Source organism: Bombus vancouverensis, chromosome 16, assembly GCF_051014615.1.
Source record: "Bombus vancouverensis nearcticus chromosome 16, iyBomVanc1_principal, whole genome shotgun sequence".
NCBI classification, from domain to species: Eukaryota; Metazoa; Arthropoda; class Insecta; order Hymenoptera; family Apidae; genus Bombus; species Bombus vancouverensis.
In genome coordinates, this window is record NC_134926.1 from 8,001,067 (window position 1) to 8,028,468 (window position 27,402).

The 27,402-nt window shown below is 33.1% G+C and overlaps 5 protein-coding genes and 1 long non-coding RNA gene across 15 annotated transcripts in view; 3 read left to right on the forward strand and 3 right to left on the reverse strand.

Annotated features, from left to right (window-relative positions):
- Window positions 1-701: 701 nt before the first annotated feature.
- LOC117161168 (transmembrane protein 26) lies at window positions 702-4,423 on the forward strand. The gene is made up of 6 exons (XM_033342488.2): window positions 702-895; window positions 1,801-1,978; window positions 2,691-3,098; window positions 3,264-3,622; window positions 3,719-4,072; window positions 4,387-4,423. The coding sequence occupies exons 1-6, from the start codon at window positions 702-704 to the stop codon at window positions 4,421-4,423; spliced, it is 1,530 nt and encodes a 509-aa protein (XP_033198379.1).
- Window positions 4,424-5,120: 697 nt separating this feature from the next.
- On the reverse strand, window positions 5,121-8,399 carry LOC117161167 (uncharacterized). Its single transcript, XM_033342487.2, has 3 exons — window positions 7,975-8,399; window positions 6,999-7,296; window positions 5,121-6,773 (listed from the first exon to the last, which is right to left on the reverse strand). The coding sequence occupies exons 1-3, from the start codon at window positions 8,397-8,399 to the stop codon at window positions 5,121-5,123; spliced, it is 2,376 nt and encodes a 791-aa protein (XP_033198378.2).
- Window positions 8,400-9,392: 993 nt separating this feature from the next.
- Window positions 9,393-11,999, reverse strand: LOC117161161 (uncharacterized). Of its 2 annotated transcripts, none has more exons than XM_033342477.2 (5): window positions 11,617-11,999; window positions 11,013-11,170; window positions 10,608-10,719; window positions 10,126-10,334; window positions 9,393-9,783 (listed from the first exon to the last, which is right to left on the reverse strand). In XM_033342477.2, the coding sequence occupies exons 1-5, from the start codon at window positions 11,718-11,720 to the stop codon at window positions 9,677-9,679; spliced, it is 690 nt and encodes a 229-aa protein (XP_033198368.1). In that variant the 5' UTR covers window positions 11,721-11,999; the 3' UTR covers window positions 9,393-9,676. The 2 variants fall into 2 exon arrangements, with proteins under 2 accessions (XP_033198368.1, XP_033198366.1); XM_033342475.2 differs by having other exon boundaries at window positions 10,126-10,337.
- Window positions 12,000-20,869: 8,870 nt separating this feature from the next.
- Window positions 20,870-22,526, forward strand: LOC143303801 (uncharacterized). The gene is made up of 3 exons (XR_013060463.1): window positions 20,870-21,258; window positions 21,323-21,436; window positions 21,928-22,526. It is a non-coding gene; the product is annotated as an uncharacterized LOC143303801 (long non-coding RNA).
- A 1,329-nt stretch (window positions 22,527-23,855) lies between these two features.
- On the forward strand, window positions 23,856-25,898 carry Xxylt (Xyloside xylosyltransferase). Its single transcript, XM_033342612.2, has 3 exons — window positions 23,856-24,569; window positions 24,659-25,132; window positions 25,247-25,898. The coding sequence occupies exons 1-3, from the start codon at window positions 24,177-24,179 to the stop codon at window positions 25,451-25,453; spliced, it is 1,074 nt and encodes a 357-aa protein (XP_033198503.1). The 5' UTR covers window positions 23,856-24,176; the 3' UTR covers window positions 25,454-25,898.
- A 111-nt stretch (window positions 25,899-26,009) lies between these two features.
- The window catches only part of LOC117161224 (uncharacterized), a 96,285-nt gene continuing 94,892 nt past the window's right edge, over window positions 26,010-27,402 (reverse strand). For all 9 annotated transcript variants that reach the window (XM_033342596.2, XM_033342600.2, XM_033342595.2 and 6 more), the window contains one exon: window positions 26,010-27,338. In XM_033342596.2, coding sequence (XP_033198487.2) covers window positions 27,321-27,338 — 18 coding nt within the window. In that variant the 3' untranslated portion in view covers window positions 26,010-27,320. The remainder of the gene's footprint in view (window positions 27,339-27,402) is intronic.

The window sequence follows — 27,402 nt, forward strand, 5'->3', positions numbered from 1 at the left end:
GGCGCTTACTGTGGATTGCGGAACAAAACTATCAAACGCGCATGCACATAGCTTACCGCGAATTACTCATAATGGTTCAAATTTTTGAACTTCTTTTCATTATTAAATGACTCTTACATAATTTTTCTTCTTGTATTTTATTGTAATAATATATTTTATTGTACAATATTGTAATTTATTCTTTATATTTTGATTTTCGTTTCACATTTTCCTTTTAAATAACTTTATTCTACCAATTTGTAATTTTTGTACAAATGAAATATTTTGTTATAATTATTTTGTAGCTGAAAAATGTTTCAAATTAAATTATTTAATAATATAATGAATTTTCTTTCAAGAAACACATGTTTAGAATAAATTCTAAGCACTACTACCGTCTTTACTGTGCATGCGCGCGGCTGTTTGAAATACAAACGTTCTGAAGCTTCTATACTTTCATTCCAGTTCTGATACAGTGGGCTCCAGTTAAACGACACTCAATGTACCGCAAAACAATTGTTTATTTCATTGTTCTAAAAAATGATTCAGTGAAAAAATGTAATATCCAAATGAAAATTTCAAAAAATTCGTATTATCAATATTTTTCTATTTCTTAGTGTAACCAGTAGATATTTGTGTGTTTTAAAAAATTGGTGAATGACAATAAACAAAATTATATAGTGAAAAATATTAAATAGAAAAACAAAAATTCTATTGTGAAAATGGCAAAATTTTTAGCTACGATTAAAGCGATAATTACGCGACTGGTTTTCGCATCTCATGGCTTTATTGCAATTTGGCAAGTAACTACGTTTAAAAAGAATCCTCTATTTTGGTACTTGAGTTGCCCAATTTTGTTACTGTTTTTCGAAGGAATTTTCACGCTTACTATAAAGGAAAATCAAGAATGGAAATGGTAAGTAACGGAAATTTATTTATTAATTATTTAATTATTTTTCCATCATTTTAATTACATTTGTCGTGATTGAAAAAACACAAATAATAATTTACACCAAAATAATAAATAAATAATAATATTAAATATTAACAAATTTCTTCAAATAATATTCCTTTCATTAACAAAATTTAATAAGAAATATTTAGGGATTATATGAAATAAAAATTACTATATAAACCTTCTATGTATAAATAATAATGATTATAACATAATAAAATACATTTTTACTAGAAAATAGAAATAACTTAAATAGATATTAATTATACGTATATATAAATACTCAAATCTAATTTCCAAATATATTTTGCGAATATTTATACATAAACATTGCTTTATATATAAGACAGAAAGAATAGTAACCAAATTTAAGTTCTCTAATGCAACAATCTATACGCTAAAACAAACCTACTTTCCTCCGGGAAGGAAAGGGTGTGTTTTTGTGGGTCCGTCTCAGTTTGACAGTCGGAAATTGGAGCATTAGTAATAAGAGCGGGACGAGACACAATCCACTATACGTCGAAAATTATCGATATACAGAAAGAGCTGCGTAACAGTGACCTCTTTTTCTAATATCCTTTACCATTCATATCATATGATTGATCGACTGATTCCTTGAAAGTCGTATTTTTTACTATTCCCGAAGACGATCAATATATTAAATTAAGAAAGAGTGCACAATTACAAAAGAAGATAATCTTTACTATCTCAAACTTAATTACACCATAATTTTCACTATAATTGACGAACATTCTGTTTATTACGTATTATAGTTTTAAGAAACATTATCGTTAACTACCCTGTTTTACTGACGGAGTAGAAATACAATAAGTTAATATAATATTTAAAATTTCTTTTTTCTGAAGGTTCTGTCCTTCCGTTTTCTTGTACCTAAGCAGTGTAGTTCCAGCGATATGGCTTCTGGAATTAGATAAGGTCGATAGGAGAATGAAAACGTTCGAAACGAACGTGAACATATCCGAAAATTTCGATTTAACCAACCTGGCAGCTGAAGATTTGAAACACTTAGAAAAAGCATTTGGTGTAGGTACAATTCACATTATTTTATTCACAATATTGTAAACTATATGTACATATAACTAAACCTCGTTTTGGGGCACATCGAATTTGCAATGTTTTTTATAAACAGAGAGGAAATTTTCTCTCAGAATAAAATTCGAAGCTATCAATTTTAAGGCACGAATATCACTATTTTAAAAATTATGCGTATATATGTATAGTTTATGCATATTGACTCGATGAATACGAGAGGTCGGTATCACAGTGGTGACTTTGCCGACCAATTATTTCTTAACACACATAGTGACATATGGTAACTGGAAAACTGTGCAATATGCATGAGCTTAATATATATATATATATATGTATAATTTTTAAAATAATGATTTCCACAGGACCAAATTAAAGTTTCTGAGGCTTGAAACTATAGACTTCTTGTAAGTTGAATTCTTCGGTTCTTTTGAGATAAACGAATGGTTTATTTGTAATAGTAAAATAAGATGTATTTTTCTTGAATAGTGCAGATCGCAAAGAGACGATGCTGTGGGCTATAACCTCTTTTAATCCATCTGTCTCCATGCCGCGGAATTAATATTTTTTTTATAGAAAAAATTACAAATTTGTATACCCCAAAATGAAATTCAATAATTATATCATATTGTTATAAAACTTCGCAATTTATTCCTGTAAATGTGATTATTTTATTATTATAAATACACTGTAACTTATCATTTAGGTAAATATAAATCTACCTGACATAAAAATATCGACAGAGACCTGGGTAACTTTGATCGAGCAGTTTCTGATGTTAATTCTGATCATTGGAAGATGGATGTTACCAAAGGGAGAGTTAACCAGAGATCAACTAAGTCAATTATTATTGGTTTACATTGGTACAGCAGCAGACATCATTGAATTTTTCGATTCCTTTAAGGAAGACCGCATAGCTCGCGAACCCGTTTTAGTATATTTGACTTTAGGAATTTGGGCGTGGTCCTTGATGCAATTTACAGTCGTCCTTACAGCCACGAAGTCCCGAAAATCTAGACTGTCTTCCGGTAACGCCGTTAAAAAGAGAGCGCACACTGAAACTAGTTGCTGCAGCATTGATGTATGGGGAATTGCATTGAACATGCTCCTACAGGTCTGTTTTATTTATTAGAATATTTTTCGTGGCAACTCAATACAAAATCTCAAATTTTAACCGAAAATTCCTGTCGGTTCACGAAAAACCTTCTCTTAAAATTTTTTTGAACTTTTACGTCTTCAGCAGGAAATTGAAGATTTTATGTCTTTCAAAATATTACAGGATGGACCATTCCTTTCATTCAGATTGATTTTAATCGTCCACTATCGCATAGTCAGCTACATGAACATTTTCTTCACGTGCAAGAATACTTTAGTAATACTGCTGCAACTTTACCGATTGTACGTTGTGCAGACGGAGAATCGAAGCAAGATAAAGAAGAAATCTGAAGTACCTAGCATCAGTATCATATCGAAAGAAGATATGTACAAAGATGTAAAAGGTAAAAGGATTTCTGAAGAAAGAAGAAGAAAAAGAAGAAGAGACAAAGATATAGAGGCTAATTATTCAGACAGTGAGGAAACTACGGAAGAAGCAGATAAATTTGATTCCTCTCCTAGAAATATTCGTCATTCCAGAAGGTTTAAAATACATAAATGAATAATTAAAAATTACCTATTAATTTATTGACTAGTAAATTTTCAAATTTATTATCTGGAAATTTTATAATTTTATAGAAAAACGCGCCAGGACACCGGATATTCCACATCTAGCTCCAAAAATTCTGGAAGACATCGAAAATCTCAGAGAGGTGATAGCAAAAAAAAATCTTCACGTGAAGAAAGCACAAAAATTGAAATTTCCAGTGATGAAGACAAACGTAGAAAAAGAATTGATAAAAGATCGTCGGTGAAGAGGGACAGGAAGTTATCAGAGAGTATTAAAATGAAAACTAGGAACGAGGATTCTAGTAAAAGTTCAAGCAAAAGCCGGAAGTGCAAAGAAGACAGCGAAGAAGATGAATCGACAACAGAAGAAGTAGCTGATAAAATAGTTAGTCAAGAAAGTGAATCAGAATCAGAAAGAAAAAGGTAAATAAATTAATAAATTACCAAATATATAACAAAAACTTTGGCCACTTCAATTTATAATAAAATAAAGAAAATTAATTATAAAGCAAAAAATAATGTTATTCACAGAACATTCATTATATTTAGGAACTATTACAATATGAAATTGAACACTTGATTATTTAATAGGAATTTGTAATAAAAAAATAATTTTTACATAGTAGCAATTAATATGGATATAGATTATACTATTTTTTATATATAGTTAGAAATGTACTTAAGTATAGATATTTTTCTGAAAATTTTGGGAATATGTTGCATTACTTCTTTTACAGGTATGTTCATAGGAAGCGACGTCAGAACAGAGACTGACAACGATGCCTCGGCATAATCGCCCTCCTGTTTGTATACTTTGCGATCCTCGTTATTTGCATGATTTTTATATACGCCGGGATCAACGATGGTATTGTATTAACCACAAGGGCGAAGAAAATGGTCCTTACTAATTAACCCTCTGCACTTTTTATGAAAGTATCACAAAAAGTTCAAAATTTTATCTCTTATAAGCACTTTTAGTCTTTTAATCTATTTTCAAATTATGATTGATTACTAAAACAATATATTTATTAAAATATATTTGAAGTTAAAATTGAAGTGCAAAAAGTTAAGAACAATCAAGATGGATTTTATTTAGGTTCAGCACCCTACCAGCGTAAATTAAGTAGTTTGAACGTGTTCTAGGACACTAAGATGTTATTTTAATATATAAACGCGACTAATAATTAACTAAACGCTGCTTGACATATGTAAATCGTATGAATAAAGATATTTCTACTATTTTCAGCTTTAGTTAATGAAAGTGATAGTAAAGGAACAAAAGTATATTCTTTGCACACCTAGTTCACTCTTACTCTAATTAAAATATTAATTACAACGATTAAAGAAGAAAAGTATTTGTGTATACATAAAATTAAGTGGAAGAGATGGTTAAAATCTATGAAATACAAATTCGTTGGAGTTTTATCGCAAAATTAAGAAACCTTGCAATGCTTCTCTGTATGACAATAATTCATACAATTAAATCCTTGCAACTTTCTAACCATTGTATGCTCTGAACGCCGTCTAAATTATCGATATAATTAGCCAAATCGTCTTGGTGAGTTCCAGTAGCGGCGCAATATAACATGGCGGTATTCTCCAACAATTCTTGTAAAGATTGTGTCTTCACAATAGCTGAATCTACGCTATTATTCACCATCAGAATGCTTTCTTTCTTTTCCAAGTTCATTATACTTGATTGTCCCCTTTGAACAATTTCCACTTGTTTAGGAACTTCAATTTTTCTATCAGATGAAATTTCTCCAATTGTCTGATCAATTTTAAACAATGACTGTTTATTCGGAATCCCCAAAGACTGTCTCTTCTCATTGGAATTACTTTTTAGGTCTTTCAGCTTCTCCACAGTTAAATGAAACCGCCTCCATTTTCCCTGAGGAAAAGTTATATTCACATTTCTGTCCATAAAACTCTCTTGAACACTTTGTTTGGTATTTTCTTCCTTATTACAGAGCTCTTTAACTCTAATGTTCTTTACATTGGTATAGGGTATCTGGTTTTCTATAGCTGGCTTTTTTAAATTACTTTTATTGTACTCAGAAAGAATTTTTGCTATTTCTGAAGCTTCTCCAGTGCACCAGGCCTTGCTCATGCCGCCAGACATGGTTTTTAAGTTCAACTGTTTGCTAGTAGTTTCGTAACATATTTTCTTTTCCATGGAATTTGATTCTTTTCCAAACTGAATTTTATTCTGTTGCATATTATCTAAAAGATGTTTTGTCATTGTGAATTCCACTTTGTTTCTTTGCTTTACAGGAGCCTGTTTCACTGTCATCTCTTCACTGGATACATTCTTATATATAGAAGTCACTTCTCCTAACGTCTCTTCACTGGCTGAAGATTCTTCCATTCTGCTCACATTTATGGTACTAGTACTTGGGTTCAAAAGTTGTGTCTCCTTTGTGTCTAAAGGGTTTATTATGATAAAAGGGCTCTTGGAAGGTCGTGCCATTTCTTGAATCTTCATATGCCCTCCTTGAAAGGTTTTTGCATTAGTGAACGCAATGGATTTCTGAGGATTGGCTATATAAACCTTCTGAGCAGGAAATAAACGTGTTTTTGGAACCTGAGTAAAATTCTTCACATTTTGTGGGAACATCGTGATTGCGTAATTGTCCATGAATTTGTTCTCTTCCACTGATTTCTGTAAATTCTCCTTAAAACTTAAGACAGAAGAATCGCTTTTGGAGCTGCGTTCTAGTGTGTTTATCGCCGAAGAATGCTGTTCTATTTCCTTGCTAGTGTTGGATAAATTTTTGCTCTCGTTTAACATGCTTATTTTCCCTTCTACATTCGTTTTGTAACTTGGCGTCATTATTTGAGAACAGTAACCAAGAACACAGTGAAAACTTTCATGCATGCAAGTTTCAAAAGATTTGTTCTTTTCAGTAGACTCTAAAGAGACTGATTTTGCACCTTTGGAATTGGAAGAGCCTTTGTTAGGCTTGATCTTTTTGGTTCGTTTTTTTTCAGCAGATGATGGGAGGTAGTCACAATGGGGATCCACGGATACCACTTCTATTTCCGGTCTGTCGATTATTTCTCGGTAAGAGAATCCGTCTAAGCTTGTAAAGTAACGACCCAAATATTCTGCAGCCAGGCCAACCTGAAAAATATATTTAGTTAGTTGAAAAACATCACGAATTATTATTTACTCGAAAACATGTTCATTTTTAATTCGAAATTTCATTTAAATTTCGAAAATATTACGAATATTAAAATATACAAAGTATTACAAACATTACAGATCGTATAAATAGTAAAATGTTAAAATACAAAAATTTGTAAATCTAAGCTCTTTTTATAACAATTGTTTATGCAAAATTTTTACTTGTGGGTGAAACACAGGTCGTTCATGCATGCCATGAGCAGGCCATTCTTTCCACTCTGTTGCATCTCTTACAGTGGGCGCTTGATAAGTTGCCCCCACATTATACATTTTACGAGTAACAGATCTTGTGTTCATGTAAGGCATGGTGGAAGATTTTCCACGTTTAATGTGTTCAGAATTGAACAGCATCTCCTTTCGTTTCGCAGAAAGTAATCGTTGTCTTGGGCGGGAAAAATCCTTGTCCTGGTCTTTTTTGGTAACGCGCGTGGGATTTCTTCTGACTTCCGCTGTTCCACGGCTACAATAAATTTTGACGAAATGATATAAATTTCTCGAAATATTCAATCCTGCTGAAATCTTTTAAATCCAGAACCAATATTTGCATAATTTGAAATTCCAGAAATTTGCGAATAAGTTTTGGAAGTGAAAAATTAAAAACTTCGGGAATTTGGAAATTTTGAATATTTAAAGAATCGAAAAACTTCAAAATTTTACATTTTGAGAGTTTCTGAAAAATTAATAATTTCAGAATTAAAAATTTTGAAAATTAAACATCTTAGGAATTTGTAAATTTGGAGATTTTGAATGTTTAGAAAATTGGGAAATTAATAAATTGAAATTTTTCAATTTTAAAACTGGAAATTTTGAGAATTTGGAAGACTGAAAATTTTCGTGGCTGGAAAATTGAGTATTTTGAAAGTCTGAAGATTTGAAAATATTCCTCAATAGTAAAACATTTGTTATTCTACATTTCCCCCAAATATCACATATTTATGAAAAGATACTTTGCCAAATATACACAAATTAGTATATTATCTTAAATATTTAATATCTCTTAATTATCTACCAACAACCTTAAAAATTTCTAAAAATAACATTTTTCCAAATATTCCAACTCTCATCCACCACATATTAAAATCAATTTCTCAATAACAGAAACCAAATCTCAAACTTCCTCGTCTTTCGTAGAACCTACTTTTTCCTCGTAGCGCGATGGATCCTCTTAACCTTGGTCACTCCACTGCTAGAAGACGATCCACCGCTACTCGTTTCAGTAGACTCCCTTACATAATCGCTATCATCTTTATATATCTTTTCGCGTTTAATCACAATGGTGCCAGGCGGAAGTTTCCGCAAAATTTCGACAGCCTCGTATTCCTTAGCCTTGCTGTTCTGCTCGGTCGATAACGAATCCAGATCGAGCTGTTTCCGGAGTGCCATTTTGCACTGTTCGTCGCTCAACTCGAACACTCGTTTCCTCTCTTGCTGCTTAACCGGGTTTTCATCTTGTTGCTCCATCGACCACCGATCGTTTTCTTTTCTTATCACAGCAATCACGCTCACATCATCATCATCGGAAAATTGTTTTTGTTTCGATTCCATTTTCTTCGGATCTTCCATCTCATTTCACATTAAAAAATTATTTATTCAATATTCACAAACACACTTATATAATATTTTCTGATTTTTTCGGTGAACTTGAAATAGAGATGAATGGACGGAGACAAGATGTGGAATATAATGGAATATACGTCATACACTTCGCGTGTCCTTAGGAAGAATTATTTATTCTTACACACAAAAATAGAGATTTAATGGTAATATTTATAAATTGGTTTTAATGTAGATACATTGTGAGGTTCCGTAGAAGACGCCTGCCGATTAAACGAATCTGTTCCTATTTAAAGTGACTGATGAAACATAACCAGTATACTGACACCGGGAACGTGTCACATGCTTTTGTTTCTGCTCTGCTTCAATAATGGGAACAATAGTGTCATCTGGCAATCAAGATTCGCGTTCGATGACACCATGAAACAGGATGTTACCCTGAAATTAAATTAATTAATCGAGAGGATGCTGTGAACTTAGCCATTATACGCTCAGATGTTAATTTTTAATTTGGTACTGAGTCAAACTTTCAGATTCAACTTTAAATTAAATTTTGATTCATATTAAAGAAATTTTCACGTTTAGTTGATTAAATTTTCATTTGGTATTAATTGAATTTTCAGAAAATTAATATCAATTTAATTTCAGATATTATATATGTGATATTAATAATTTTAATAATTGTTTTGTAGAATGCTGCAACGTCTATTGTGGAAAATTATTACTTTTTATTCTGACAATTATTGAGATTAATATTATACGATTATGAAATTATAAGCAGTAACAGTTATTGGAAATATTAGGGAAATATAAAAAAGAATTATTAATTGATCGATCATGGGCATAATTTTATAACTAATGCTATATAATATACACATGATATTAAATTAAACCTTCAATAAATAATATAGAAATTAAAAGACAGAATTATTTTAAGATTTAATCAGACATACAGAGGGTGTAGAAGTAGTGAATCATAAGATCGATATAGGTTTTCTCACAAGCGCTGATTTTATTCCAAACAAAATACTAAAACTAGAATATATGTATAGCTATTCCCATTTTACATGTACACGCGTGTACGTATAATATATAATTATTTATATGTAGAAATACGAAATATAATATCATCGCTTCGTATTGCACGATCCAGACTAGAACTGAAATGTATACATATTTATGTATAACATCCTTTGGCACTCTATTCGACTGGGATTTATTTACAAAGAAAAGGAGAATTCGTCTGCGATTATCCTCGATGAGATTTTTTTTCTTCTTCTGTATTTTTAATTCATATTGTCCGTCGTTAGGGCGAGCGTGGTTAAGACTGACCGTCGATTAGGATTCACGCCTAAATTCTCCCAATTTATCCACGACAAACGTGCTGTTAGATCTACGATTAAAAACAATACTTATTTATTTAGTTATTTTATTAATACAAGCTATTTAAATATTCAATATTACGAACGTCCTCTATTTTTTAAAAAAGTAACTAGAACTAAATAATTAGACTAAAATAAAATAAAATATAATCTACAAGAATATAAATATGTATATAGTAAAATGATTATACAACAAACATATAGCGAAGTTAAAATAGGACGGTGAAAAAGTCCAATGACCTCGAAAGTTATTACTTTTTTTTAAATGAAATACATATAATAATATTCTAATTTTTTAAGGTATTTCCATACTCCTGACTGGAAAACAAATAATTTTAATTAATAATTCTCACCACTGGTGTTCCATTCAGCGCGTTCACCATTTATTTCTCCTCTAAGGCACCTCTCGACGTAGGTCAATGGGTCGAGCCTTGCAGCCAACACTTCTCGAAGGAGCGCGATATACGCTATAGCCAGACGTAGAGTATCAATCTTGGACAGCCTCTTCTCATATGGAAACGTTGGAACGTGAACTCGGAGCTCGTCGAAAGCCGAGTTGATGCTGCTAAAAATCGTAATCACACTGACAACCTGCTTCACAATTTATTAAATTCTTCTCTTCAATACAATTTTTTAAATTTGTAATAAAAGTAATATTTAACATGATGCAAAAATAATAATGTAATAAAAATAGATAACTGTAACAAAAATTTAAATATTGATATTAGTATTATAATATATTTGTATAGGCTATTCGAGAGCTAGATTACGTAAAAGATAAACGATAATTTAAATAAATTATTGGATAAAGATTTCGTTGAGAATAATTTCTCACCTCAGCATGCGTTTTCTTTCGCGTATATTGGCGGCGTGTCGTTGAATTCTATAGGGGCTGCCATTTGGGTAGTAGCCCTCTTCTACACCATTGATCTCCGTATCATTGTGATCTAAAGGAAAGATAATATAATAAATTCGAAGAGAAAAATTCATTTGTACGCTCAATGTTAAAAAAGTTCCGCGAGATATTCGAATTTACGAAACAATTTGGACATTTCGAATTTTCCGGTTTACAGCTTACTAAACCTCCATTCTAATTTAGAATTTTAAGTCTTATCAATATTGACAAATTTTTCAGACAGAACTGTTACTTATTTTTCGCTCCGACTAAGGATAACCAATTATAGGAAATTCTAAAATACATAAAATCAAGACTTTGTATTTGTATCTTTTTTTAAATTACCAGGTGTAGAAACCGGCATGTGGTAATGGAGAGGAGAATGAGTATGTGGGGAGGTGTGTGCGACGTGTTGAGTGGATCTACCCGCGTAAACGCAGGAAGGAAGCTCTGCAAGGTCCTCCTCGCTGATATCACTGCTTGGACCCACGTAATACTGACTGCTGTAATCAATAAATATGACCAATTCATCAAAAGGTCTAAATTCTCTATTCCGTCTATTCGTTAATCTATTAAGCAAATTTTTTTTTCTACAACATTCCCACGTTTCTCATTTATAATAGAAAATAATTTTACTTATTACAATCGTATTCAACAATAATTTAAGAAATGAAAACTCTTAAGACAAATCTTGGAATTTTGGAAATTTGAAATATTGGAATTCTGGAATTTTGAAATTTGAAATATTAAAATTTGTTAATTTTAGGATCTCAGAAGTTTATGATTGTGAAATCTCAGAACAAGCCAGAATAAAATCTTTTAAACTTTAACATCAAGATTTGTCAGTAATTCTGGAGAAATTAAATTTTTATGACAAGAAAATAATGCTTTAACTCCAATTTTTTAAAAAAGTGTCGAGAAATTCATTTTTTGTTCGTAAAAAATTTACCTAGTGCAAGCCACAGTGGAGTCAGCCGCCCTGGAAGTGGTACCGACCCGGTGCCTCATCCTCTGCCCCCTGTCTTCATACTCGTAACTCGAATGGCTCGCCATGCTTCCTACCCTTACCAGATCATTAATCACTTCACTTGCAATTCCCTAATTAATTTACCAAGTCTGCAAATTCCTCAAAATCTTTTGCCCAACTTCCAGCTCTCCTCAAAAGTCTCTCCACAAAAGATTCACTTCTAGAACCAAATTTACTTTTTGGTTAAAGTCTGTTTTATCCCTGCTACTTGATTAGTAATATTAACATTAACTTATGTCTCCTAGGTTAGGTCACTACTTCACGATAGTGGTCGGTGAGAACCGAAGATTCACGAACAGCAAAGGATTCAGACTATCGTCAGTGTCCCTGGGGAGGCTGCTTTATATACCAAAACCCGTGGAAACGCCAAGGGGATGATCGATGCAACCCCTGGGCGGAGAATCCAGCCAATCGGAAACCATACAGGGTGAAACGTACCCTCAGACCACTCAGCCATTGGTGGATCGCTGAACGAGCATAGTAGAAACCCACTGAATGCTGCGGTTTATTGTTACTGCCGTCGGAAATTTTATTTCTATCATTCTCCATCCTCCATCCTCCCACTTCCCAGCGAAATTTGTCCGCCTCGCCCTCCTCCTTCCACAATTTGGCGACAGTCCGACCAACGAGACACACGGAGGAACTCTTCTTAAAACCTGGAAATTTTCCACGAAATTATTTCGGGTCACTCGAGAGCTTTCATGGATGGTAAGGTTTGTGCAAGTTTTTTAGAAATATTATTCCGGATGAAGAGGTTAGGTTGTTGTGACACATAAATACTTTGGAGGCGGAGATTAATTTTGGAATTTGTTGAACAATCTACGATGTTTTAGAGGACTTTTTGGAGGTTTTCGGAGATGTCGAGGTGAGCTTTTTTTGGAACTCGAGGTTGTATAATTGAGGTGGAGATTAAAGGAAGATGGTAGACTTTTATTGGGTAATAACTTTGAAATATTGTTATTAAACTGCAGATATTTAGGCAAATTCATATTTTCCATGTAAGCATGTTTCCATCTCCCATAGGAGTTAATATTAATTTCTCTAAAAACTCATACATACTATAACCAATTATAAAAAGCAGGCAACTTAATCACAACAAACTTCCTACTTACGTCATGGATATCATTTACACTAGAATTTTGACTTCTTCCTTAAAAAGAATTAATATGTACTCAAAAGAGTTAATAATGTTATTAAAATCGTTAATATCTCACTCGTGTTATCTATATCAAATGGTGCATAATTAAAGAAAGCTGACAGCCTGAGAAAGAGTACAGAGAACATTATAGGAAGCGACCACGAGTACACGAAACTTCCCCTTTATCAGTGATCGAGCTTTCCAGTGCGAGGAAGAGAGGTTGTGCGACAGACAGAACACTGAATGGGCCAATATTCAAATGAGACGTGTTTAACGGAGGCACAATGAGAAACGCGGCGGCGTCGGTGGCGATGCAATTATGCAAGGTGTTAATACGATCACAATGCTGGTTCGCTAGGGTTGTACCTAGTAAACTGACAAAGTTTTGTCACCATCTAGCTTGAAAAAGCTATATCCCATTGCCTTTGGTTGGTTCCAAAGTGAATTACTATTGTCGATCATCGATATACACTATAGACCTCGCAACATAATTGGGATTATGTCGGGGAACGTATGTGAATCGAAGTTTCAGACGAAAGAAGTAGAGCCGTTTCCACGTTCAATTTGCATATTTTGATGTTATCTGCTGGTTAGAAATTAATTTTATGCTAGGTTCCTGAAAGAAAAAATTGAAGGTTAGGTTGATGTTTCGGAATGATGTAATATTTATGAAAATAACAGTTTATCGTTAGGAAGAAGATATAGTATTGGAGATATAGAAGATACTGCTCTTTTCTATTTAAAAATTAGTTGTAAATATGTATAGGTTAAAAAGGTGAAAGGTTTTTTTATTTCGTATAATTGCAAAATTATTATCAAAGAATATTATATAACAATATCCTAACTTTTTTGAACAATTAAAAGTTGAATAATAATGGCAATTTACTCCACCTTTATTTATTTAAAAAATTATTTCTAGACAAATTAGAAATAACAAGGAAAAATTAATAAAAAGTTGATCTGTTTAAAAGACCGATCTGAATTTGTAAAATAAGATGGAAAAGATGAAAGATGCACGGGAACTCGACATGGACCAAATCTCTCCCCTGTTGTACGTGACAAATTGAGATAAATAATCGTTTGTGGGTACACAATGCTCTCTTGAAATTTGTCACGGCGATACTCGAAACGGCACGCTCCGGAACATTTGCGAGTTGATACTCGTAAAACCGATACTTGAGTCGCATCTGGTCGGCATCCTCCTTTCAGAAACGATATTCCAAGATTTTATCAATATCAACCGAGAACGAGTGCCATCATGACTATCTACTTCATAGAATCTCTTTTTTTCTTTCTTTTATTTTACTCCTTAATATAATCATCGTAATTTTCTTATTTTATTTCTAATATCGTCTACAATCATTTCTATTTTTATTGCTAACTATACTACATAAGTTAACAATACTATCCATTTAATTTAACCGGATTGTGTCTCAATTAGGAACTGGAATGGTGTTGCTAAATTCTGTGATGATCGTAGAAATAGATTTTGCGTCTGAAAAATAGTTAGTGAATGTCAACTTCATCAATATTAAGTACACTACGTCTAAGTCATCTAAGTACATTCTAACTGTCCACTGATCAATGGTCACTAAATGAATTTTTCAATTCTTAACCTAACTTTCCTACGTTACTTTTTGAATCCCAAGTTTCCTCATTAGTATTTGAATTTTTAAACTAATTTTTCCACCAATATTCAAATTTCCAATCTCCTTAGTTAAAAACAACAATCTAATATATTTGTAGTTTTTAATAAGTGGGACTAAAAACGTCCCACTTATGTCACAAACATAATTGCGTTTCCTCTCTTTTTTCCTTTCCATATCGTAGAAATGCCGAGGGATCGCGGATATCCGAGCAAACATTTAATTCGCGATTACATTATTTCCGAGGGGCGAGGGGTTCCTGTCAGCACCAGTTTGACCAGAGTACACATACAACCACCATCGAACAACGGGGTACCATACCAACCCCTCGATAATAGAGATTTCACGCCGCGGGCCCCACTTCGGTTCTCACAGTAGGGGCCTCGTACTCTATCGAATATTTATTGTCCAATCATCGTACGCTTTAACCTCGCAGAAAATATGGTCAATTCATACCCCGACGGAGATGCAGAGTGAAACGCGTGCCTCTAAGTATCTGTTTATAGTCTCTGGGGATCAATTTGTTTGCTAAATTATTTATTGGTTAAATATGCCGACAAGGCTCCCGGTGAAAGTGACGCCATCTGAGCCACCAATCTGTTTAAACTGCGGTTTGGGAAAGGTAAACTTGAGATTTTTCCTGGTTCTTGCTGTTATCCCAAAGTCTTTGTTTAATTTGATCCTTTTATAGATACGATTGAAATTATGGATGCAATTGGAATGATATGGATACTTGCAGTGAATTAGGTTTTTGGCTACATAAGATTTAAACATGAAATTTTTATGTTTAACTGTTGGTTGATGTATTTATTATAATTGAGGATATAGCTAGAACAGTATAGAGACTTTAGACAGATCATTATATATAATAGCTTAAAAATGAAATGTTTATGTTCAATTATTGGTTAATGTGCCTGTGATTAAGCATTTAGGTATAAGCTTTTTAAAATTAGGAATTTGAAATTCAGAAAGCAATTATGAATCTCCCAGAAATATTTTCTAATTCTATAAGTTACTTAAAACGAGAGTATATCTAGAGGGTTTGAGGCATCTTGTCTGGAAACTTTTTTTGAAAAGTTCCAACCCCTCTTTGATAGGAAAACCTGTTCAGAATTGGGAGAAATTATTTGATGGAGGAATCTTGCGGATCCGACGGATGCTGTCTCAACTTCAGTTATTCTGGGAATGAAGTTAGATTTATATAATAATAACATTACTCTTCCATATTAACATGAATTTTTATTATTTTGTTGTAATACAAAATGAAGAGAAGAATATATATACATATATATATTGCAGTTCTATAATATACTACTTTTTTATTTTAATAATTATTTATTCTAATTTTTTGCGTCCAAACTAAAAACCTTCAATAATTAAGAATAAAACATTCTTAAACATAAACTTGAACATTCTTAAATATATTTTTCAAAAATATCAATATACATTAAGCATACCATACTTGATTATAAAGAAATAACAAAACAATTAGGAATTTATATTTATTCTTGACTGTTATAAAAAGACACTATCGCTAATCTCCATGATATAATTGATCTGAAGACTACTATAAACACAATTAAAAGAATATTTATAAAATAATTAGAATATCTTATTTTTTAGTTTAGTTCCTATAAAAACAAATTAACATCAGTAGTTTCCATAATGTAACCAATCTACAGACTTCTGGCACTTGGTTGTCTTTTCTTCCTCTCAAGATTATCATTAGGATCCCTTGAAAACAGTGATAGATCGTGGAGCAGCCTGAAATGAAATATGCGGAGCAATGCAATTGACATTCACCGCCACCAAACTGTGTGCAACGACGCGACACTGAATTGCGGCCAATCGACGGTCTGACGTTAAAAAGAGACCAGAATGGAGAGGGAGAAAGAGCCACAGAGAGAGAGAGAGAGAGAGAGAGAGAGAGAGAGAAAGGGAGAGAGACAGACAGAGAGATAGAGGGAGAGAGCACAGGGGTATATCAGAGACAATTGCCAGGAGAAAGAAGAAAAATTACCAGGAAAGATAAAAAGAGGGACGTTGAAAATATGGAAAAAAGAAATAAAAAAGAAAAATTGTTTTAAGAGATCTGCTCAAGAAGAATTCACATTATAGGTTAATTTATAGGTTAATTATAACTTTTTTTAAATCATCGCTTACATATAAATTATGATTCTTAAATATAAATTAGGAAATAGTTATTTATAATTTGAAAATCACTATGTATTGGTTATATACAAGAACTAACTATCCACAACTTATTTATAACCGAAAACCCACTGTACTGTGATTAAAACTTAATTGTTATATGAATGGTTACAAAATTACCTTGTAATTATTTCTGATTTAGCTGGTTGACTCAAATCTATCCCAACTATAAAATGACTACAACATCAGCTACAACTTACTTATAATCTAGAGTCTAGTATGGCTGTAATCTAATTATAACCTGAACACTAAGAATACCAAGTTTGCATTTAACCTTACAATAACATTTCCATATACTACTTAACGTTCAACAAACCTAGCCCGAACTCTTTCATACCTATCTTTACATCACCAACAGTACCTGATCTAAAGAGAACCTGTTCTTACCTTAGCCACTCAGTCATTTAAGTTAGCCTAGCGAAAAGGTAATAGAGGAAGAAGAAAAAATGGAGGGAACAGAGGATCCAATGAGAGGAGCTTCGCGACCCCTCTACTCGTTGGCACTTACTGGTGCCCTGAAGTTGTCCCACTGACAGCCACGTGCCGAAGCGTGTCGACCTTTTGTCACGAGCTCGGTCTCTTCTTCGACCCAACAAGGGGGAGGATCGCCGAGATTCAACGTGCTAGGACACGTGTACCAAATAGGCTTGGTGGCCCAAAGCCTGTTTGCTTCGACCAAGGACCACCGTAGTGACGGTCTAGGGCACAATGAAGCGTGTGGTTCTTGAGCTGCCCTTCATTGGAAGGATCAAAGGCACCAGGAAAATTAAATGGTTAACGCGTTTCGACTCCGCTTTATCTTTCATCTTTTCGTCTTGTTATTTAGATTTTGATAAGAAATGTGTGTTTTGGAACTAATCTGTAATAATTTGGACCTCTTTTTTTTGTTATTTTGATCTCAATCTTAGGTATTTTTAATTTATTTAATATTATAAACTAGAGTTTTGATAGGCATCAATTTTTCTGATGTAGGTCAGACTCAATTTTGTTTCTTTTACGCTTGAATATTCAATTCCAATAAGTTTTACCTTCCATAATCTGCAATAAGTTTCTAACCCAGGTAAGAAAAAAGCTTTTAATCTTAGACTTCGTCGAATTTCTTTATAACTTTTCTATTATCTACAATTTCTATTATCTACAATTAAGTACTCTCAAGAATTTTTAAGCTTAAAGCTTTCCTGAATTTTTGTTAACTTTAAATTTCCATTAAATTCTACTTTCCATAACCTACATTAGTTTCAAGCTAAGATTTCTGACTTAATAATAAATCCTGTTATACAACGTTAAATTCTTATTAAGACACAATTTTGCTAAAGATTAGTAACTTAATCTAACCTAATTTAACCTAACTTCCAATTAAATATGATTCAATTTCTAATCTTATTTAAATCCCTTAACCTTAAATTTCGAACAATTCCTATTTCCCAAATTTATCCTATCTGTGACTGAAATATTACCAGACTACTTTTCACCTGAATTTCTCTAACACTTATAATCAGAATTCTCATCTACATTTCCCCACTCATTGTCAAATCAATCTTAACAAACAATTCCTTCAGTTCTGCGCATGAAACCATCATCGAGGCGTATATTAAAACGTGCTTGAAACAGAAACACGAGGAATTGACTATGACTCCACAGTATTGAAGCTCTGTCGTTGCTTTTTCACCTCTGGAAATTCACCAATCCGTGCGATGGTTCGCACGCGTTGAAGCTGTCGAGCGGAAACGTCGATTTCTCAGCACCGGTTATCGGCGTTCACCTTCGGCGATGGAGGGCCTTTGATTGGCACGAAAGGTATCCGTTCGTCGCGACAGAGTGTTGCGGAAAAAGGAAGAGCTCCGGTTTCGGTGTCAGTGAAGACAGAATGTGAAAGACGGCGTCAAGACGAAACGAATACAGGGAATAGAGACAGAGTTAGTTCGATTCAATTTAACTAGAGTGCGTGTAGGTAAAAAAGAGGAAACGAGTGACATGAATTTCATTCTATGAGTGTTGAATAGGTATGAGACAGGAAACGTAAAAGGTACGAAGAGAATATTAACGTTTCTGGTTGTTATCGATTGCTTTATTAATTTTTTGCTACTTTTGTGAGACGATTCTTTGATACGTCTTTATTGAAAATTTTTCGACCATTTTAAAGAACTTTTTGTGACGAAGAAAGTAAAGGTGATGTATAAAAAAACAGAAGATTGTAGTGGTACTATGATCGTCATGGAAAATTGGCCGTGCAAATACTGCTTAACGCTGTCGATATAAACATACACGTCGGAATTAATGATACACCGTTTAGTTACGCGTCAGTTGATTTTCCCAGGGCACCGCTTTTGTGCTTAATAGCAGACGGGGGAAGCGGCTCATGGGGCACTGTGACCCGCCCGCTTCGGTGCACTCTTCAATATGTCACTGTGGCTAATTTTAGGGGCACACCGTCGACCGCACCGGCGACAAAGTCGATTCCTTTCAGTGAATTTACGTCCTGTAACCGATTTTCAACCGATTTGTTTGCTTCATTGAAACTCTTGAGAATTTTACCTTCATTTTGATTGAACACCAAATTTGATGTATTTCTTGGAGCGATGAAATTCGAGATTTGGAGATTGATGTGTTTGGTTGTTAGGAGAACTTATTTGGATATTGTACTAATATAGATTGCACGTTCTTGTTCGTAGTTACAGTATTATAGTGAGTTCTATTATCATTGTGCAGTTTCATTGATTTGAAACTGATTTAATGAAAATGACGATGAAATTAAAAAATAATAATATTGTAATAATGTTTGTAACAGTATTTTAATATTATCGTAGATAATATTCTATATCAATAAACTAATTAAATTTTTAACATACAAACTTAATTGAATATATAATAAACAAAATTAATTTACGATTTCGTGTGTTATTTTCTATATGAAATGTTAATGTAAAGTAATATATACTTGAAATTTTAACTGTTCAAATAATTTCCTATAAACTTCCTTTAAAATTGTTTTTCATAACACGATGTGAAATTTTGTCACTAAAAAATGAAAATTGCAAAATTACAAAAGCCTGAATTATGCTTGAAGGTTCGACTCGCAATCACATCAAAAACAATCATCTTCATGATGACGATGGATTATCAAATAACGATGAAATACGTCCGGATGTAAACGAGTCAATATGTTACATAATTGTCAGACCAGTTAATTACCTCACTCCAGCCTGTATCGTTGCGATCTTGTTCCCTGGCGAGATAATAAATGACAAAAGATGATATCGATTTTCAGAATTAAAACACCGCCGCTGGACCAGAACACATTCACGCACAATGGAAACGAGTATTTAATTCAGCAATTTCTATATTTTACCAATTTATTTCTATCGTGGTATTTTTATTTCATTGTGCAAATAATTCTATCCATACTTTTCATTTATTACTTACTTTTGCTTGAATCATTTTTCATAACGTCTCTGGTAATATTAAGTTAAAATATTCTTTTACAATATTAAAATATTCTTATTGTATAAACCATATTACATGATCTTCCAATTTTTTAATATTATTTATATTCTTGAATTTCTTCAATCTGAACATGCATACCCATCTTTCCTAAGAATCTGCACAACTTAATATGTCCTTATCAATGTTCTGTTTTACCATCAAAATCCATTAAGCTAAGCAGAACATCCCACTGTCTCAATATATACTATCTTAACATTCCAAAATTCTAATTAAGAGCTAAAATTTATATTGGTGTTGGCCTTCAACCTAGATGATTATAAACGTAACCCTCAAAAATGACAAAACTCAATATCCTCTCACTATTCTTCTCAATTTCAACATCTTCAACTATAAATCTTTCACAATACACCAAACTATATGAAAAAATACCTCTATTGCAATATCAATAGTGCTCTGCGGCAATATTCTATAACCTCCCAGGAGTACTCCATAACCTAACCTAGTGAAAATGATTTGCACAGACTGGGGACGCGGGATCGATATCCAGCAACCAACAGTGTCGACAGCCAAGAGATTCCATCGATCGAGGAGGCAATTAATTACGGAAGATGATCGGTAATTAACAGTAACTGGAGCTGGATAACGTTCATACGGCACGCTAATACCGAATATACGACGCGCCACGGCTGTGGCTGACTCTTTATGGTGGGGTGTGCTCGTGACGTGAATTATTAGCCCTTCGGTCCTCGACACAGCCTCCGGGGATAGGTTCGTGAACGGGCGTGGCTTAGCCGGCAGGCGTGGCCCGAACGCCACCCTTGAAAAACCACCAGTCACCCTCCCTGCATCGGGATACACGGGGCGAATTGATTCCGCACGGATTTTCCCTTTCTTACACGTTCTGCTTTCTTTCTAGACGAAGATCTGCCTGCCTTTCGTCGGATTACACGTCGCTTCGCGTGACATAACCTCTTTCTGGTTCCTGCAAAAAGATAAAAGTTAGACTAGCAAAGAAGCGGAATATTTGGTTTAATTGATTGTTTTCTAGTATTTGAGAATGGCAAATTAGAGTAAATCAGCAGGGAAAGTTGGAGATTGAAGCTTTTGAACGTTTGTGGTGAAAACGTAATAAGATTAAGAAGTAGCAAATATTGAATTTAAAGGATCTTTTAGATATAATTACTTTTAGGGGAAGAAATTGATAACTTTCTTCAAGAATTAGACCTATACTTCACTATGATGTCTAAAACTTGTATAAAACGATGAATGGTCGTCATAAAACAACAAACCTTATATTTAACAAGTACGTATTAATTAACACTAACCTTCCTAGCCTGGTCAAATTAGCCCGGTTTCAAAATTTAATTTAAAATTGTACATTCATTGTTATTTCTTACAAGTTTATTTAACTTTATGTAAATTCTTATATTATCTGATTAATTAATTCCACAATTTTTGTTAATATAAGAATTTACATAAATTAAACGAACAAAAGGCCTGGTAAGGTTAATGCTAAATAAAGAGAATCCTTTCTTTATGACAATTTTTAAAATAAAAAGATTACAAATTACTAGATTATTACTACTCCAAAAAATTAACTCTCTATTCCCTTAACTTCCCAAAATATTATTAATATTAACTCTGTTCCCTTAACCCCTCAACGAATTTTATTAAAATTAACCTTCTATTCCTTTAAGGTTCAAAATACCAAACTTAAAGCTTTCAAAAGTCAACTTCAACCTCAAATTCAATATAAACTATCATTTACTACCCAAAACTTCTTAAACATTTCAGAACCTCCAAACAACATCCTATTCTCATACTAGAGACAGCAGTTTTCGTGTTCGACGAAATCATAGCGGAAGTTCCGCTGGTTCTTCGGCAGTTTCCAGCATCTTCCCCCAGGACGAGCAAGTCGTATAAGCGGAGGAAGAGCGACGGGAAGCTGGAGGAGGGAAACAGACGCAGAAAGGGACGGGACGTTGGGAGGGAGGAGAAGCTTCGCCATCCTCCCAAAGCTCTGTGCTAGCGTTTGTACAGTGGTAATGGGCTGTCAGGAGCAGACGTTCGCTGCTCGTGCCTTATATACCAACACCATTACGCTGCTCTTGGGTCGGTTCCTATCGGTTTGCTCGTATTATCAACCCCTCTGATTGCATTCTCCTCGTCTCTCCCTTCTGTACCGCTCCTTCATAGCTCACCCTCTTCGACCGCCTCCTTCGATAACGTCTTCCCATTGCTACCACGATCAACCAACTCTGGGTACAAAATATGCTTTGGATTTAAAGGATACGGAATGGAGGATATCTGGAGAGGTAGCGTTTGTTAACTGGTTAACTAGTTCATAACTTCTTTGATATCTTTCTTTTTGGAAATAGAACTTAAATTTAGGATTACCAACAGTTTGATAAATACAAGTACAGAAAATTAATGATACTAACAATATTTGGGTAAAGAAAATAAATGATACTAAAAATTAATTATGTACTACTCTTGACAAAATTAAACTTAGCTTTTATTTAATTAGGAACATCATGTAGTTTTAATTTCAGAGGTCAATACAAATTCAAGATCATGCAAAACCTGCTCAATAACAAAATCTGTATTTGAACCAAGCTGGATCAATACTGCAGCTATTCATTATAAACTCAATATTTGCAGATATTCATTAATTTAACAATTCATTCATTTTAACAATCTTGTTCATTTTAATATCAGTACGTATATGTATATATATATAAACATTATTTTATTTACTTTTTCTGATCCTATTTGCGTGTGTGAGGAGTGAAAATCCTCACTTAAAAGTTCGACTGCTGCCACGTGTTCATCGACTATCCCCCAACGTGCCTTTCCCTCCCGCAGTGATCAATACTGCGAGAGGTCTTCTGCACAGGACAGGTAGGCTGCTGGTCCACATTTCAGCATGGGAGATAATACGTATAAAAAGGCGCAGGTTCGTCAACGCAAGTTCGTCAGACTGGTGTCCTTGAAAATTTTCCAATCTCTATTTATCTTTCATTGTCAATCAATTCTTTCAAGAATAAATCTTTTATCAATTTCTTCTAGTCTATCTTTTTTTTGTTCCAATAACATTTTCTAAAAACAAACATAATTCTAGAATTAAACGTTTTTGTATTATGAGCGGGGTAAAGAAGATTATTAATCATTGTGGTTAAGGTAAAAGATTGGTTGAATTTTTTTCATTTTGTATTGTATACATATATTTTAATCGTTTACAATACCTTTGTAATATCTGGTAACACATATCTTTAAAAATTGTATTTCAAGGAAGAAGCTACTACACCCTAATTCATACTTTGATAAGCTTTTGCAGTAAAATTGATACTATTTCGAAATTGTTGCTTTCAATAGAGCATTTTGAATATTAGTGTGTTGAAATTAAGCGTTAATTTATGTAGCGTCATAACGTATTCTCAGCGCCACCTAGCTATCACTGCAGGAACTGTTATGTCCACAACCTTGGAAGAGCGGGAAAATTTGAACTTTGAATTCATTTCTTTTACTCTAACAAACATATTGCAAAAATTTTATTTCCCAGATATATTTACAATATTAAATAACCGGATCTATAATTGTGTAATACATACTTATTTTTGGCTTTCAAAGATTTGGGATAACGTATCATGAACTATGCAATACAAAGAAGAAAGCGCTCAATGTTTTTGATGCAGATAATAAAACAACCGTATCAGTAAGTGTATTGTTTTGATTGCAATATTACATTCAGTATTTATTTTCTCCAAATAACTTGTGACCTCTTTCTTGCACATTAATTACCCATTCATAATTTAATAAATATTGAACGTATGTTTTTTGTTTACTTATGTGTTCTATAGTATGACCACCATTAAATGATTTTGATAGACTTCAATAACATAACCTAACATTTTATCAAACTTCAATAACATAACCTAGTGAAGTATAAATACATCATCTGCAGTTTTAATAAATTTTTTCTAATATTGAGCTGTAGCCATTTGGAGTGTACGAAGGGAACTTGAACATGATCGAGTAATTAAATGCTCCTGTTACGCAAGGTGCTCATCAATTTGACGCTCCTAGTTGTGATTCTTGTTCTGTTTTACTGCTATCAGACGTCAAATGGTACACGCTGGATACTGCACAGAGTCCAAGAAAATGCTTCGACCACCGAGTCGACAAATATTCATGAAGATACCATTACGACGACAGTGTTCTTTCCAGATAAGAAAGATTACTATAATGTCTGGTGTATATTCACCAAAGTAGATAGTAACTCTCCAATGCGACGAAAATTTGAGATCTTTGCAGAGTCTTTAATCAAACTATCCTCTGTTAACATTGCATTCCACGTTATAACTGATGACGATAGCAAAAATGTTACAGAGAAAGTTTTGGCAAATATTCTCTCATCCACAGGCAAATTTATGAAGGTGAAGCAGAAGAATTTTGTTTAGAATTTTGATCTTCTCAAATTATATTTCTTACAAGATTTTACAATATGTTTATTCCTTTGTTTCAGGTGCAATATTATGATGTACATAAACTAGCATTGCAATTGGAAGACATTGTGTCTGTCATGTCTCCATACTTCAGCAGCAAACCAGGAACCTACTATTCAGATGCATTATTTTTCCTATCCCTAGGTTTACATCGAATAGCTCCAGCTGAACAAAGTGTTGCAGCAATGTTTGATGTTGACACCAAATTCCGCAAAGACATCAAGGAGCTTTTTGAAGAATTCAACTCTTTTGGAAGTCAAGCACTATTTGGTCTGGCTCCAGAGCTCACTCCAGTTTACAGACACGTTTTGTATTTGTATCGTAGCAAACATCCTAACACATTATTTGGAGAACCTGCGAGTTCAGGTGGTTATCGTGGATATAACAGTGGAGTGGTACTCTTTAACCTTGACAAATTAAGGAATTCTTCTGTTTATGATGCAATTGTGAAAAGAGAAAGTGTTGATGCAATGACAAAGAAATATCATTTTAAGGTAAAGGATATAACAATAATTTATCCATAAAGTCAAGTTGAAAGTCATTTAAGTGATAATAATAATGATTAACACTATCATTGCAAAGTTGTTACATTTTCCATGTTTTCTTAGGGTCACTTAGGAGATCAGGATTTTTATACCATCTTAGGAATGGAAAAACCTGAATTAATTCACACCATTGATTGTGGATGGAATAGGCAGCTGTGTACATGGTGGAGGGACCGTGGATATGCAGATATATTTGGAGAATATTCAAAGTGTGATTCAGAAACAAAATTATGGCATGGAAATTGCAATGCCCCCATACCTAACGATTAATCATATCCGCAATATCTAAGAGCACAAGCTATAACTATTGTTTGCAAAAGTTTAAAAGCAGTACCTGTTGTTATTTGAACATGTTATTAATCTTAGAATCTGTGATTCTTCAGTGGCAATACATATCTTCCATCACAGTAACAATATTTAAGAGAAAAATAATATTAGTCGATAAGTTGCATAAAAAGTATTTTCTTTTTTAGGTACTGATGTTTTGTACATTAAATATTTTAAATATTATAAGGCTTAAACGTTGAAAATAAGATGCAAATTATTTTTTGAAATTGATTTTATATGAGTTGCCAGATACGTGTTGTAAAACATGATAGGTGCTATTTTTATATAAAGTGCAGTTATAAAAATTGTTGAACGAAAGTGGACCAATTAATTTTAATTATATGTACTGTTGTATTTTTTCAACAAATAAAGTGTTTTGTGTAAATAATTATTTTTACAGTTTCTATTCATTCAGAGTTGCCTCTGAAGCAATTCGCTGAATAAAAATCAATAATTTTTTTTCATTTTTAATGGAACTATAAATAACAACATACATAAATAGAAGTGTCGCCGTAATATATTTTTACGCAAGGAAAAATAATATTAAATACAGTATTAACATATTATATGATATTTACAGTATACAATACACCTTTCCATGGTGATTGCCACCTGCCATAAAAATATTTCTCCAGAATGATCATAATCTATAAAACAAATACATACTGAAATTTGTTATTTAAACACAATAGTCTAATTAATCCTTTTAGAATAATATCGACAATATCATATTAACAAATACAATATACTTTTTCCGAATGATTATCGAAACCTTGTTAATAATCAAAAACAAATTTTTATTTTCTTTTCTTTTTAATTAACAGTAAATGTAAACGCAAAAAAGGAAAAAACGGAAATCGATTGTATTTCAATCCTTCGTTGTTTTCTACTAACACATATTAAAACTTACTTTGAACTCTGTTAATGCATACTAATTAATGAATATATCTCATTATTATGATTTTCAACCTATGCGACTGACCAGATTGCTTCTCTCTCTCCTTCTCTCTCAAAAAACGAAAAGAAAAGATTATCTTTCATAATTATACACACACCCTAGTTGCATCTAAATTCGTTGTACAATATGTAAAATAAATGATGTCACCTTTGGTCCCAGTGATAGAAACTTAATGTTAATCGTAAAGAATAGGAAATGTTAGTCAACATTGACTCAACCGTTCAGATCTAACCTATCTTCAATTCCCTCTTTTCTCATTTTAGGTCAGGTTAGGACCGAATGGCTGATTGAACTAATAAAAGAAAAAAAAAAAGAAAACTTAACAAGAATTGCGTGGACTGCATCATATAATGAGCAACAATGTTTCGAAAACGGACCTAACTCGGCCCGTTGACTATTTGGACACGAAAATAAAATATTTCTCTTATCGCTTTAAACAGCTAAACGATATGTACATCATTGACAGATTTCTTTTTTATTGACAACTCTTTTTCCTGGTTGTCTCGATCTTTTTACACACGGTATTTACACGTGGACGACTAACGTGGCTGTTTTTTATAGACTATTAGCCAGCAAACCGTCAATGGAATGATTTCGAAGAGGTCAGGTTTGACAACTGACAAAAGTACGGGGCAGATGTGAGTGGTCCTTCGATAGTGATTAAAAAATATACATAAATAGTTTCTTCTTGCCCTTTCTTTTGTGCCGATAATTGCCAAACGTTGTATTATCACTAAGGCTGTACGACTTAAAGCACCAGAATATCTCTTCGAGAACAATATATCCTCGGTCGCCAGTATTTTTCCGATTTTATCCTCGTGTCAAGAACGTTTCCTACTTTCTGAAAGGCAGCTAACATCTTTCCATAGCCTGTAACCATAAATTTTCATGTTAGGCAATTTTAACGTTAAGTTCCGTGCCCTCTAATAAAATA